Source organism: Crocuta crocuta, unplaced genomic scaffold (genome assembly GCF_008692635.1).
Source record: "Crocuta crocuta isolate KB4526 unplaced genomic scaffold, BGI_CrCroc_1.0 scaffold83, whole genome shotgun sequence".
NCBI lineage: Eukaryota > Metazoa > Chordata > Mammalia > Carnivora > Hyaenidae > Crocuta > Crocuta crocuta.
This window is the reverse complement of record NW_027529638.1, coordinates 1,498,946-1,515,028: the sequence shown is the minus strand read 5'-3', so window position 1 is coordinate 1,515,028 and position 16,083 is coordinate 1,498,946. Positions and strand designations below refer to the sequence as shown.

Sequence of the window (16,083 nt, the reverse complement as noted above, 5' to 3'; positions counted from 1 at the left end):
TAAATACCTTTATACATCTGACAGCACACAAGAAGAGTGAACCCTAACATAAACTATGTACTTGGGTGAGTATGATGTGTCAATGTAGTTCATGTTTTGTCACAAACATACAATTGCAGTATGGGTATCGACAATGGAGGAGGCTGTGTATGTGTGGGGTAGAGAGTATAAGGAAATTGTACTTTTTATTCAGTTTTTCTATAAGCCCAAAACTGTTCTAAAAAATAAAATGGTCAAAATATTTAAAGAGAAACTTTACTAGAGAAATGAAAGACAAATGAGCACTGAAAAAGTGTTCCATATTATTAGTTATTAAGAAAATGTAAATTTAAAAATAATTAGATATTTCCATATACCTATGAGAAAGTCTCAAATTTTTAAAAAGAGGGAGATGGCAAAGAAAGTGCTGGCAAGGATGTGAAGTGGAAATATCATATATTGCTGGTAGGAAAGCAAAGTGGTATAGTCCCTTTGCAAGAAGTTTAACACTTTTCATTAAGTTAAATATACAATTTCCATTAGACATAGCATTCTCACTAAGTAGTTACCCAAGAGAAATAAAAGCACATGTCCAAAATTAGACCTGTATATGAGTATTTATAGCTACTTTACATATAATTGGTCAAAACTGGGAACAATCCAAATATCCTCAAACCAGTGAATAAATTGTTGTATATCCATAAAATAAAAGGGAACAAACTCCTGATACATGCAATAGTATAGATGAATCTCAAAAGCATATGTGGAGAGAAAAACTAGATACAGAAGGCAATATATTGTATGATCTATACACATTCAGAGAAAGACTGAACCATAAAGCCAGAAATCATATCAGTAGTTTCCAGAAACCTGGAGTGATAGATTATCAACACAGGGACATTAAGGAAGCTTTTGAGAGTAATAGAAAAGTTCTTTCTTAATGGGGTACAAATGTTCTGGTACTAATTCCAGTGTGGGAAGGGGTCCCCCATACCAACAAGCAATTCTCAGGACCCCTGCTGGGAGTCTTACAATAACAATTCAATTCTAATAGTATCTACTTGGAGACAACATTGGATTCCTCAGGTTAAGAGCTCAGTTTACAAAACTGCCCTCCAAACCCTTGTTCATATGCTTCATCTGCAACTCACCAGCCCACACTGATACCTGTGCTTCTAACCAACTAGTTATAAATCAGAGAGTCCCAAGATTACTTCTCCAGGTTAGATTAACTTGCTACCATAGCTCACAGAACTCAGAGAATCATTCTATTTACTAGTGACACTTATATCGTTAAAATAGGATATAACTCACTAGCAGCCAGATGGAAAAGATGGGTAGGGCAAAGTACAGGGAAACGTCTAGGAACTTCCATGCCACTCTCTCCAAGTTATCATCTGTTCACCAGCCTGGAAGTTCTCTGAACCCTGTGTTTTCAGGTTTTTATGAAGGATTCATTACAGGGTCATAATTAATTCGATCATTGGCCATTGGTGACTGATTCAACCTCTGACCCTTCTCCCCTCCTTGGAGACTGAGGAGGTACTGAAAGTTCTAAACTTTTAATTACTTGGTTGATGTCCCTAGCAACCCTCCCCAAAATCACCTCATTAACATAACAAGACAAACTTACCTCCTACCACAGGAAATACCAAGAGTTTTAGGAGCTCGATGCAGAAATGGGGTGAAAGACCAAATTTATATTTCTTATCATAAATCATAATATCACAAATGGAAGACCAGATTTATATTTATTATAAACCACATTATCACAAGATGATTACAGGATTGTATTTATTTGTAAAAACTCATCAAATTGTATTTCTAGAAAAGGAGAGTTTATGCTAAATTATGTCTTAATTATTAAAACTAATAATTATTAATAGATTTATTAATTTAATAAATTGATTCTTATTAATTTTGACTTCAGAAATGAGGTACAGTCCATGTAGACTCATTCTTTCTTGTAATATACCAACAACTTGATCATGAATAAAATGCCATGTTAATCCAACAAGCAAGTGACACATTCCAACTAGACCAACATTGTTTCTAATATGTTTGATTGATTGATTTTATCTTTCATTAATCTTGATATATCTTCCATAGATAATTTGATCTAACTTTTTACTTTTAATTTACTAGAAAAGGGGGTGCCTGGGTGGCACAGTCAGTTGAGCGTCCGACTTCAGCTCAGGTCATGATCTCACAGTTTGTTAAGTTCAGCCCAGCGTAGGGCTCTGTGCTGACAGCTCAGAGTCTGGATCCTGCTTCGGATTCTGTTTCCCTCTCTTTCTGCCCCTCCCTCACATATGCTCTGTCTCTTCTGTCTCTAAATAAGAAATAAACGTTAAATTTTTTAAAAAAAATTTACTAGAATAGGCACTTCTATAGAGGCTATTGATTTTTCTGGAAAATATCTAAATTTTCTAGAAAAAATAATTATCCTCCCCACTTTCCCCAACATAATTCTATAGAAAAGAAATGAAACATTTAATAAAACAACTTAATAAAATCCCTTCATCAATTAAATAGGTCTAAAAACTGTCACAACCTTACTGAATATATTAATGTGTTTTTCGCAAATAAATCATTTACATTTCTTTTTCTATTTTAATTTAGCACCAGTGTCAAGACATTAGAAAAAAAAAAAGCGAGTCATGTTCCAATTGAATTTCAGTTCAAATTATCAAATTTCCACATACATTTTGTAATTATAACCTTTGCCAATTATACCACGCCTGTGGAAGGTAGTGTTGGGTTAAGCAACACATCATACCCTACTCACAGTGACCACACAGTGAGTTTCTGAAAATGCAAATTGAGAATGTCTTTATATATGTTTATCATCATCAAGTGACTATATGTTTCCTATTTTATGATCATGCATTCATTCTTTTCTTCATAGTTGTGCAGGCTAAGTTCTTTTTGTGCTTTTATTGTCAAAAACTGACTCCATGCTTCAAAGCCAAAATACTAAAGTGAAGACAGTCTGAAATAAAGAGAAACAAGATCTTTATTGCTTTGCTAGACAAAGGAGGCTGCAGCAGGCTAAGGCCTTCTGCAAGCCCACCCAGAGAAAGGGGCTGGGGGGTTTTATAGGGAAATCTGTCTGGTTTCAAAAGGAATTGTATAGGCGCTGCCAGCCTTCTTCATCGTGTCTTTGGGGTGGTACCAAAGGGAGCAAAATGCTATGAAGAAAGGAGGGGTGCTTTGCAGAAGAGAGGGAAAAAGTAACTTTAAAATAACGTTCTGCTGTAGCATTTGTGCAGCCATTGTGATTTTTGTTCAACTTTATACTTTTAAGCAGTTTCACTTGAACTGAAAAACTTCCATCCCATCACACATCTAATAAGTAAATATGTTATAACCTGCCTGAAATGTCTTTGATACATTAAACATAGTTTCTTCTTCTTAGAATTTCAATCCATACTTTACCATGACAAACAGCATCATTACAGTTGGTATTTTCCTTTTTGTACAGTATTTCCAGCATAAATTAAGAAAGAATCATAGTTCTGATGATCTGACAACTAACAAACATGATAATTATTTGTAATGGTTTAAGAAATAAATTTAACAAAGAAGATATTGTAACATCACTAACCATAGTAAAAGAGCAATTCACCCCCTCCATTGGAATAATTAAATTTCCAGATAAGCATTCTCAAATCCTACACAGATATGTTCCCACTGCCTTATGAAATAAGATATTTCAATCACTTTCACTGATTCATATGATGTAAGTTAAATGTATTTTTAAATATAGCCACCTGGGTGGCTCAGTTGGTTAAGCATCTGACTTTGGCTCAGGTCATGATCTTATGGTTCAAGTTTGAGCCCCTTGTCAGGCTCTGTGCTGATAGCTCAGAGCCTGGAGCCTACTTTGGATTCTGTGTCTCCCTTATCTCTGCCCTTCCCTCACTTACACTCTGTGTGTCTCTCTCTCCTTCGAAAATAAACATTTAAAAAGATTATAAAAATAATAAATAAATATAGGTTAAAAAACAATTATTCGGATTGAAAAACGATCTCTTAAATGATATTACAGTTATGAACTTTACATGTGCTATGCTTGGAAAGCCTTTTTAGTAAAATTTGAATCTTTTTCAGTTTGACTCAAATGGTAAAGAATTGAAATATTTATTCAATAAGGAAGGAATATTTCTCAAATGTTTGCAGATATGGTTTACTTAGGTTATATTACTGGTATTTCTTCTGTTATATTTTAAGCCAATGAGTAATAGCTACCAAAATCTACAGGATGAACTGTAAGTGTATTTTTGACAGTTGCTGTACATCAGAGAATTGGCCATTGAGACTGATAATCAAAGTAAATTTAGTATGTAATGAACATATCCCTTATTATGGGGGATACATTTTCCTTCTATTCCCTTCAAACGAAGCAAGACTCTGCTATTTAGCTGTCCCTCAGCATATAAGGGTAAAATCACAAATATTCTTTAATAAATTTAATGAATAAGTATGTACAGAATAGCAATTGATGATATTTAACTACTTTCTTTACCTCTTTATTAATGTTAAGACTTAAATCTTTGTTGAAAAATAGAGACACATATCAAGATTTTAACTTCTTGGTAAAAATAAATGGAAGCCTCTGCTTTTCTAAGGAAGGAGAGAGGGCTTTCCCAGTTATATTTGTGAAATAATCAGTGACAAAAATTCTGAAACTTACATTTTCCACCTGAAAGCTGCAGGGTAAAGAGAGTCTTTGAAAATGGAGACATTATATGTTTGGGAAGAAACCTTAGATACAACCTGGGCAGTTTCCATGTGTCTTTATCTTCTTTCTGTATAGAGTGATCATTGGGATCCCACACAGTATCAAAGCAGCTTGATTCATTACTTTTTTAAATCTGTGAAATGCACTGCCTAATTTTTTTATTTGGAAAATTTGGGAATAAAATATGTGAGAAATCAGAAGTTCTGTTACACTTCTCTTATGCTGCTTCATAGGAGGGAATAGAATAATTCATAAGGTGTTATGTGCACACAGACTCTTCCTTCTCTCTGTCACACACACACTAACACATACCCACAATTGCTTACCTCACCCGCAAATCTTGCTTTTTCTTATACCTCCTCTTTGCTTTTACCTGTCCTCTTTGTTCCTACCTAAAATCTTAGTAAGACTTTAGGATTTTTACTTTTCTTTTTTTGAAAAAGAAAATCATGATGCTATTTAAATATTGTAAAGATATTTAAAAACTCACAAAAATTTGCACATTAAAATATATGTTACATTTGAATTTTCATAAAACATAGCAATCCTCTTGTGATCCTCAGATAGTGGGATCACAACAATTTCTTTCTTAAAGCATAAAAATATTTTTCCCATATTAAAGTTATTCAAGGCAAGGGTTAAAGTAATTTTATTAGCAAGTTAAAGCTCTATGTTAATTATGAATGAATATGTACAGAAAAAGAAAAATACTAATCAACTTCTCTTTGATGAGGAAAGTTGTGCTAGAATACTAACTATAAAAATTCTCTTTTTATTTGCAGTTTTAGGTATTAAAATGTTAATTGAATTTACTCAGTATTCTCAAGTACCAACTCCAATTCTATAAAAGTGTCAGTAAGTTTTTGGCATTAATACCCTAAACTTTAAGAATCGAAGCACTAGAGTATATTTATTACTAAAAATATTATCTGTACAATAGTATTACCATAAGAAAACACATTTCCAATTTTTATTAATGCACTAGTGGTAAGATAAAATAAATTCCATTTCTACGTATCCAAATCAGTTGAATCCTGAGGCAATTCACAAAAGTGAAAAATATTTGTTTACCTACACAACATTTCTCATGTCAGAGATAACTTATATAATGATTAAAACTTGAGGGGCTCCTGGGTGGCTCAATTGATTGAACATCTGACTTCGGCTCAAGTCATGATCTCACGTTTTGTGCTGACAGCTCAGAGCCTGGAGCCTGCTTCGGATTCTGCGTCTCCCTTTCTTTCCGCCCATCTCCCACTCATTCTCCCTTTCCCTCTGTCTCAAAAATAAGTATTTAAGAAAATTTTTTAAAAACTTGAACCTTACTATTTAAACCATTTAGCTTTTAGATTAATATAGCAGAAGAATCATATGTATCTTTAAATTCTTCTACAGACAACTTAAATAAAAGCAGAGTTTATTTGCTTCATTCCATAGGCAACAGAATAACGCCTCTTCATATATTTGGATTTTATTTTTTTTTCAGAAGCAGAGTTAACCCTAAGCAGAATCAAAGTTGGCAGGCATTTCTCATCTCAAAGCCACACTCTGAAGCTTATCAGGTAGTTACTACTGCTGATATTCACTAATCATAGAATCATTTTGTTAAGTAATTATCTTCTACTAAAATGGAATCCAATCCCCCAGGACAAGTGATATGAACATGAATTCATTTCTTTAATTTTGTGATGGCAAGCTGAAGGCAACTCTCCTCAAAATTAAGAGCAGGTAGATTTTGTTGTTGTTGGTGGTGGTGGTGGTGGTGGTGGTGGTGTTAAGAAAATGATTTAAAAACATCTAGAGCCAGGAATGGAGACAGAAATGGTCCAGACAGTAATCAGTTGTCAACATGCAGAATGCTGGTACTTAAAAGGATATGGAGTAGTATCAAATATAAAATTCCCCCCTCTCAATTTTTCTAAAGCTGAAACTGCTGAAAAGTTAGAGTGAAAGTATACACTGAGCTTTCAATCAAATCAGTATGAGAGTCCCTACATAATCCAGTCAGTGTGCTACATTTGAGAAATGCAGATTCAGGCTTAAGCATATGTGAGGAATCAATATATGATGCTCTTTTTTAGAAGAAAAGCATATGGTGCCATTACATGGGGCAAACTGAAAGCTCTGGACTTCATCAGATGCACAAAAATTATATTCATCCATAGAATAAATGAAGAATAATGAGCTTAATAGCATTGGTTCAGAAAAGGCAGAAATTACATTTTCATGGCATCATGAAGGTTAATGTTAAGATGTTAACAAGCATGTGTTAGGCTCTTGGATGATAAAAGTGATTCCGTTGCCACAGCTAACAGCCAATCAATTAGCCTATTTTTCAATGTGTGAAAACCTTTGCTTCATATATTTGACCAGTTTTATAGTTATTTTTCAAAGGAAAGCAAGTATTTACCAGTGACTCTGTCATCACCAAAACAAACAGAAGCCATTTTTTAACTTTTTAACTATATCCTCCCCACATTGAGGAATGTTAGGCATGTATAATATTCAAAATATAGGCACAATTCCTTTCCCTTCCCTATATCCATACCTTTTCAAAGTGCCTTTGCAATCCCTTCTATTAAGAACTATAATCTATACCAATTTTCATGATTTGATTGAATCACAGAATGTCAGAAAAGAAGTGATGTTATTCTAGGTGTGAGACTAAGCTCAAGAGGCCTTACCTAACCTGCTCTCTTTTCAAAACTGGCCACCATCATGTTAACAAGCATCAGGTAGGTTTTTGGTAAGGAAAGTGACCCTGCCATCAAAGCTGATAGTCAACCAGCCTACACATGTGAATGAGGCCTGAACTTGTCCAGCGGCCATTTGCCCGCTGACCAAAGAGCCATGAACACACTCAAATGAAATCAAATGAGTCTGGACCAGATCACGAGAACTGCCCAACTGACCCATAAGCTTGTAAACAATGATAATTAATTATTTATTTGAGCCACTGTGCTTTGAAAGCTTTGTTATGTGATGATAGGTTACTAAGATAGTTACCATTTTGATTATTTTAGCTGATATAAATAATTACTTTTTAAGTCTTAACTTATTATCAGACATCTCCATTTGCTTAAGTTTCATTTTATTTAGACTTTGGACTGAAGGGGCTAGAATTTTCAAGGCTGGATACCAGAGAAGAGGGACAACAAGTCTATGTGGAGATTCAGCACACAAACTTGGGAGAAGGCTGAACCTGCCCAGTGTGACAGAGATTACTTATTACAGGGTTATGCAGTGCTGGGAAGTGTGGGGTATCAGTACAGCTGGAATACAAAACCACCCAAAACAAGTCAGTATCAGTAGAAGCCCCAGAATAGTCATGCATTAGGGTAATTTTCATGTATAAATAAAAGCAAGTCTTGGGACTAAGTTTAAAATTCAGAACCATTTTAAAACAGCATAAAATAAGCCTAATAACATCCAGAATGAGCTATCAAAAATTTAACTACATTGCAAAATAAAATTTGCGTGTTTTAAGGGAGGGTGCTAATTCCAAAATCTTATAATTTAGGACCCACACTATCTAATGTACAAGCAAGTTTTAGACATATAAAAAGACAGGAAAATAAAAGGCACAGTTAAGACAAAAGAGACAGAAATACACACAGACACCCACACACAGAGACACATAGATATCATCTAGAACAAATATCTTGTATCAATGTATTTAAATTTTTCATGAAACAAATTTCTTGAAAAATCAACAAAACTCACTCAAGAAGAAATAGAAAATCTGAAAGGTCTATGATTTACAAAAATGGAATTTATTATTAAAAACTTTTCCACAAAGACATATAAATACCTAGATGATTTTACAGGTAAGTTCTATCAAATAATTAATTTAGAAGTAGTATTTAACATTTCCCCCTTTGAACACACACATTACAGCCTTTTCAGAACATCAACACTTGTTAAACACAAAAATATCAAAACATTACTATTTCATGATCATGCTATTTTATGATTTTAAATCAATCAATATAAATCATCATATTAAAGCAGTAATGGAGAAAAAAATATTGTATATATCAAAACCTTGTATCAATAATCATGTGAACAATCGTCACAAAAGCATTTGCAATAGCTATCAACCAGGACTCTGAGATGGGGTCACCTGCACTCCTGGAGGAGAAGAAGCTCATGGATGTCCAACTAGGGGAGCTGCCCAACTGGAGACTGATGTGGGATTTACCCATAAAGGCATTGCTGGAGTGTTTTATACCAGTATTATAACAAGTATGTTGATGTAAAGAAAGGGGGCCTTGCTGATATTTCCATGGTGCTGGCAGCTTAGGTGCTTTTCAACTACTGCCGTTGTTACAAAGAACTCACACATGAGTGACTAGGCAAATACTACTGAAGAGGGCACCTTGTGAAGGCACATTCTGCATTCCTGACCATGGTCCTTGAATACCCTAATTGTGAATTAACATCCCATAAAAGATGACTGGTATTCAGGAAAAAAAGAAGCGTTTGGCAAGAATTCATCAGTTATCTTGATTTTTTAAAAATCCAGAAGTCTAGAATAAGAGGAATTTCTTCAATTAGATAGGGAGTAATGTGTTTCCTTGGGCTGCCATAACAAAGTATCACAAACCGGTGTCTTAAAACAACAGAAATCTATTGTCTCATTGTTCTGGAGACGAGAGATCTGAAATCAGTGAATCACCAAAGCCAGGTTCCCCTGAAACCTATGAGGACAGCCTTTCTTGCCTCTTGCTAATTTAACATTCCTTAGCTTGCAATTGTGTAACTCCAATCTCTGCTTTTGTCTTCACAAAGAATTCTACCTGGGTGTGTCAGACTCTTGATTTTGACTCAGGATATGACCTCATGGTTCCTAAGATCAAACCCAGCATCAGACTCTGCACTATCAGAGAGACTGCTTGGATTCACTCTCTCTTTCTTCCTTTGCCCCTCTCTCGCACACATGTGCTCTCTCGCTCAAAATAAACTAAAAAAAAAACCTAACAAACCCATAATGATATTTCCCTGTGTGTACCTGTCTTTACCTGTCCATCTTCTAATAAGGACATCAATCATATTGGATTAGAAGCTAACCCCAATTGCATCATGACCTCTTCTTATCTAATTGCATTTGTATTGTCTGACCAGAGAAGATGGAATAACTCAATGGTTAAAAGCAAGATTTAGGGGCTTACTTCACATGTTTTCCTCTAACTTACTCTATGACTCTGGTTAGTTATTTAACCCCTATGTCTTTCAGTTTCCTCATATATAACATAGAGATAATGCTGATGAATTTACCTTTCTCATTGGATAGCTGCGAGGATTAAGTGAGACAAAGAATGTGAGAAAGGTCCCTATGAATGCTTAATAAATGTTAGCTATTACCGTCATTTTCATTACACAGGCTTTAAGCTCTTTGAGAATAAAGACCCTTTCTTAATCTTTTGATTCTTGCATACCATAAATGCCAGATCGATCAATTAAAAATTTTTTATTATCCAAATCTATAACACGTGCAAAAAGTAACATATCAGATATGTAATTTGGGTGAAATAACTTTTGTAGTAAAGATTCACATAAAGCAATTTTTACAGAAATATGATTAAAAACAATTCAGTAAACCAACTGATTTCAATTTGTATCCTACAAAGACATACTGTCTTTAGCTAATTAGCTAATACATTCAATCTTTCTACTAACTTGTCCTTTGTTGTCTTTATGTTATTCAATTTTGAAAAAAAAAAACTTTACTAACCCTGCTAAAACTTCTAGATGCAATTATATATCTGTCCTTTTCACTGCTAAGAAACCTCATTTATGATACTCATTGCTTCACTACTCGTACTCTGCTTAATCCTTTGAAGTCTGACTTTTTTCTCCAAGAAACTATGAAAAATGCTTTTTGAAGGGTGTCTAGGCTTTTTCTTTGTCTTTTTTTTTATCATAAGTCTTAAGTCATGAAAATGTTATGTATAGAAATTGAATTAAGGCTTGTAGAGGTATTTCTTTGACTTTCACATGCCTCAGAGTAACTTGGGAAGTTAATTAAAAATTCTGATTTATGAAACCCTAACTCTAGACATTCTGATTCAGTGATAGTGGGGTGGGGCCAGGAGTCTGAATTTTTCAGAAAAATGCAAGGTGATTTTGAAGCATTGAATCCTGCTCTTTGATGAGATAGCACCTTAGAGGAATTGAATAAAGCAGAGGGAAAATGAGAGCTTTTCCCTCTCAAAAAAAATTCTCTCTTGTTGGCTTCTTTGATGTTATTGTTTTTTTCCTCTTTCCTTTTAGTGTCTTCCTTCCATTGCTTGATTATGATTTTATGTTAAGGAATAGCATCTTTTTTTTTTTTAATAAAAAATGTCTATTCATGTCCTGCCCATTTCTAAACTGGATTACTCATTGTTTGGGTATTGAGTTTGATAAGTTCTTTTTAGGTTTTGAATACTAACCCTTTATCAGATATGTCATTTGCAAATATCTTCTTCCACTTTGAAGGTTTACTTTTAGTTTTGTTGCTTGTTTCCTTTGCTGTGCAGAAGCTTTTTATCTTGATGAAATCCCAATAGTTTATGTTTGCTTTTGTTTCCTGTGCCTCAGGAGACATGTCTAGTAAGAAGTTGCTATGGCCAGTGTCAAAGAAGTTACTGCCTATGTTCTACCCGAGGTTTTTACAGACACATGAAAAGATACTCAACAAAACACATCATCTGGGAAATACAAAATTACAATGAGATATCATCTAACACCTGCAAGAATGGCTAAAATTAACAATACAGGAAACAACAGATTTTGATGAGGATGTGGAAACAGTGGTACTCTCTTACACTGTTGCTGGGAATGCAATCTGGTGCAGCCACTCTTGAAAACAATATGGAGGTTACCCAAAGGGTTAGAAATAGAACTACCCTATGATCCAGCAATTGTACTACTAGCTATTTACCCAAGGGATACAAAAATATAGACTCAAAGAGACACAGGCACTCTGATGTTTATAGCAGCGTTATCAACAATAGCCAAATGAAAGAACCCAAAAGTCCATTGACTGATAAACGGATAAAGAAGTGGTAGAGGGGCACCTGGGTGGCTCAGTCAGTTGAGTGTCCTACTGCAACTCAGGTCATGATCTCATGGTTTGTGGATTCAAGCCCCACAATGAGCTCTGTGTTGACAGCTCAGAGCCTAGAGCCTGCTTCTAATTCTGTGTTTCTCAGTCTCTCTCTCTCTCTTTCTCTCTGTTCCTTCTCCATTCATGTTCTGTCTCTCTGGCTTTCAAAAATAAACATCAAATTTTTTTAATAGGATTTTGGATTTTATGCCAATTGTACTGGAAAGCCATAGAAAATTTTAAGCAAAAAATATGACAAATATATTTGTAAAAGATGACTGAATTCTTCATGGAGAATGAACTATAGAAATACAAGAGAGGATGCAGGCAAAACAGAAGACTATTGTAGAAGTATAGGGGAGAAATAATTGTGGCTTGATCTTGGGAGATTGCAATGGAGATGAAGAAAAGTGGAGATACAGTAGATACATTTGGGAGTTAAACCTGATAAAATGTGATAGGCTACAGGAGGGGTTCATGTAAAGAGAACAATAAAGAAGACTTTTTTTCTTTAATACTTGAGTGGATGGCGGTACTATATAATGAAGCAGGAACATTTGTAGAGAGATATCAAAAGAAAGAAATATTTCTGCTTTTTATATGTTGAGTTAGAGAAGCCTAATTAAACAACGAAGTGTAGATGTCAGAGAAATGGGATCTATAAGTCTGGAATTAAGTGGAGAGTATAGACTAGAGAATTATTTGAAAATCATCCTTATTTAGAGGACTCACAGAGGAATCTAGCCAACAAAGGAAGTACAGAAGAAGTAGGTATTGAGTTAGGAGTGCAGTGTTGCATCAACCAACCAAAAAGAGTGTTTTCGGAAAAAGGGAATACTTTATTGTGTCAAAGCTGACTTAAATTCCATGGAGTTACAAAACCCAAAGAAACAATTAGGTTTATCAAGATAAAGGCTTATTTAAGACCACGACAAGAACTGTTTAAGAAATTTTGTGTAAATGAAGGTAGAAATCCAATTGGAATAAATTGAGGAGAGAATGGTAATTAGGAAATGGAGATGTCAATTATAAAAAATTCTTTGAAAAAACTTTGATGAAAAATAAAAATGTAATAATGCTCATAAGGCTGAGATTGCAGATCATGAGATACTAGTTTGTAATTTTTCTCTACACCAAGCCAAAGATTCCTGCATCTGGGATGCAATTGAACATCTAAACAGAGATAACAAGATTCCTGCTAGGATAGTTGCAGAGCTATAGAGCAGGACCAGAGTACAGATTTTAACTCAATATTAATAATTACAATTAAATTTTTCCCTTGTAGTCGACTTTCCCTGTCCTGAATATTGGTTTCCTTATTTTCAATCTTTATTCATACAACTCCGAGATCAATCTTGCTAAACCATAATTTCCTTACATAAATGATTCTCTAGTACTAGAAATTGTAATCCAGGTTATCCATGTTTTATTTTACAAAATAGCACCCAATATGCCCTTCAGCTTGATTTTCCTGTTATTTATATCTTTGTTTCTAACAAGATAATTCTTTCCTTGCCTTCTAAGCCTATCATGCACCTATTTAGGGGACCAATATCTTTTAGAAAGTAGGAGATAGTAGTTGACAACATGGATTCTGGGCTGGCCACCTGGATTTAGTCTGCCACTCACTATCTGTGTGTCCTTATACAAATTTCTAAACTTTCAGTTGTTCAGTTTCCTTATCCAGTTCAGTTCAGTTGTTCAGTTTCCTCATCCATAACATCATTATCTTTCTTATGGTAGTTGTGAAGAATAAATGACAATGTCTGACTCATAGTGAATACTTTATGCATGATGGCAATTATCATTATTACTTCTTGAAATACCCTCCTCTTCTTTCCTTCTTAGAGTCTCTGAAGAATAATTCCACTTGATATCTTTTATAAAGCATTGCTGATTCATTCACAATAACTTCTATATTTTCTGACTGTAGAGTACTTCCTTGATTATGCCACTTTTTTGGCAATTTTTCATATAGTAATTTATGAATTCTTAATAAATATGAAGTTCTCTTTTTATGTTACAACTTTAATATAATCTTTTCAAATATGTAAACTCCTTATGATCAAGATCATGATTTATTTTTTCTCTATTGCAGTCAGCATTGTTTTCCACAATTTAGTAAAGATCAATTTATGCTACTAACGTACATATTATTACTGTTTCTCCCATCAAAACACTAGTTGTGTATACAATTACATAAAACTGGATTTATTTTAAGTGAACCACTAATATATTTGATGAATTTCTGCCCTCATCTATGCTGTTTAGACCCTCCTCTCTTGAATTAGAAAGAATCATTGAAGTTTAGCATTTTCCTAAAATCTTTATGACTAGATCAGAGAAATCAAAGTAAACGTTGGTCACTGAATGGAGAAGGAGAATACAAAGGAGGAAGGTCAAACTTAGAAATGCTATAAGAAGTAATAAAAAATGCAGGCCTCAATCAAATAATGAACAGAAATGGGAAAAACCATAGGCATATAAACATTTTCTCATATATTTAATTTCATTTGTAGTCAAATATAATAAAAATGAAAAATCCAGTTTTAATCCAGCAAATTCTCAAAGTATACCTTCTCATACACTTAGAAGGTATAAGGAATTGTAAAATAATTGTAATAACAACTACACTAAATAAGTTTTATTGGTGGGAAGTACATACCAGATACTGTTAAATAAAGTTCACACTTATATTTTGCTGGCAATGTATAAAATGGTCCTCTTTTAGAAAGTATTTTAGCGATAAGTATTAAGGCTTAAAATCACAACAAGCTTGCAATCATTAATTTCAATACCAGGAAACTTCTCTGAAGAAAAGTCCCAAATAAAGAAAACATTTAATTATAACAACTAACATATACATGCTTAACCACGTGGCATGTATTTTTCTAATGCCTTATATACATTATTGACACATTATTCATTTATTTATTACAATAGATCTGTGAAGTAGATGCTATTCTGTTTGTTTGTTTGTTTGTTTGTTTGTTTTTGAGAGACAGAGAGTGAGCGGGGAACGGGCAGAGAGAGGGAAACACAGAATCTGAACCAGGCTCCAGGCTCGGAACTGTCAGCCCAGAGCCTGATGCGGGGCTCAAACTCACGAACCATGAGATCATGACCTGAGCCAAAGTCGGACACTTAACCAACTGAGCCACCCAGGTGCCCCTATTCTTATTAACATTTTGCAGTTGACACAACAGAGACACAGAGAACTTAATGACTTACTTCGTCATGTAACTAGGAAGTGCCGGCGGTAGGATTTGAGTCTAGGAAGTGGACTCTTAAGTCTGTACTTTTTTTTTAATGATTTTATTTATATGCTTGTTTGTTTGCTTTTAATTTATAGTTAACATGCAGTGCAATATTAGTTTCTGGAGTAGACTTCAATGATACATCACTTATATGTAACACCCAGTGTTCATCACCAAGTGCCCTCCTCTTTCGTACCCATCACCCATCTAGTCCGTCTCCCACCTGCCTCCTTCCATCAACCCTCAGTTTGTTCTCATTAAGAGTCTCTTGTGGTTTATTTCCCTCTCTTTTCTTCCCCTTTTCCCACATGTTCATCTCTTTTGTTTCTTAAATCCCACATATGAGGAGCATCTGGGTGGCTCAGTTGGTTAAGTATCCGACTTTGCTCAGATGATCTCACAGTTCATGAGTAGGAGCCCTGCATTGGGCTCTGCATTGACAGCACAGAGCCTACTTGGATTCTCTGTTTCCCTCTTTCTTTGCCCCTCCTCTGCTTATGAGTTTTTTTTCTCTCTCTCTCTTTCTGCTTGTCTCAAAAATAAATACATATTTATAAATTCCACATGTGAGTGAAATCATATGGTATTTGTCTTTCTCTGATTGACTTATTTCACTTAGCATAATTCATTCTAGCTCCATTCACTTTGTTGCAAATGGCAGGATTTCATTCTTTCTGATGGTTGAATGATATTCCATTGTATGTCTGTCTGTCTGTCTGTATCTATGTATGTATGTTTGTATACATATATATACATACCATGTTTTTTGGGGGGAGGGGAATAAAATAACCATTTTAGTGTGGGAAAAAAATGATTGCTCTCCACAGCGGAAATCTGTCTTTTTTTCTTTCTTTCTTTTTTTTTTCTTACAAATAGTTTATTGTCAAGTTGGTTTCCATATAACACCCAGTGCTCATCCCCAAAAGTGCCGTCCTCCATGTCCATCACCCCCCTGCCCTCTCCCCCACCCCCATCAACCCTCAGTTTGTTCTCAGCATTCAAGAGTCTCTCAT

General features: G+C 34.6%; 1 protein-coding gene across 5 annotated transcripts in view; it reads left to right on the top strand.

Moving 5' to 3' along the window:
- Positions 1 to 16,083, top strand: part of LOC144230101 (uncharacterized) — a 272,386-nt gene continuing 256,303 nt past the window's right edge. For all 5 annotated transcript variants that reach the window (XM_077762307.1, XM_077762306.1, XM_077762303.1 and 2 more), the window contains exons 1-2: positions 1 to 65; positions 6,210 to 6,285. In XM_077762307.1, coding sequence (XP_077618433.1) covers positions 56 to 65; positions 6,210 to 6,285 — 86 coding nt within the window. In that variant the 5' untranslated portion in view covers positions 1 to 55. The remainder of the gene's footprint in view (positions 66 to 6,209; positions 6,286 to 16,083) is intronic.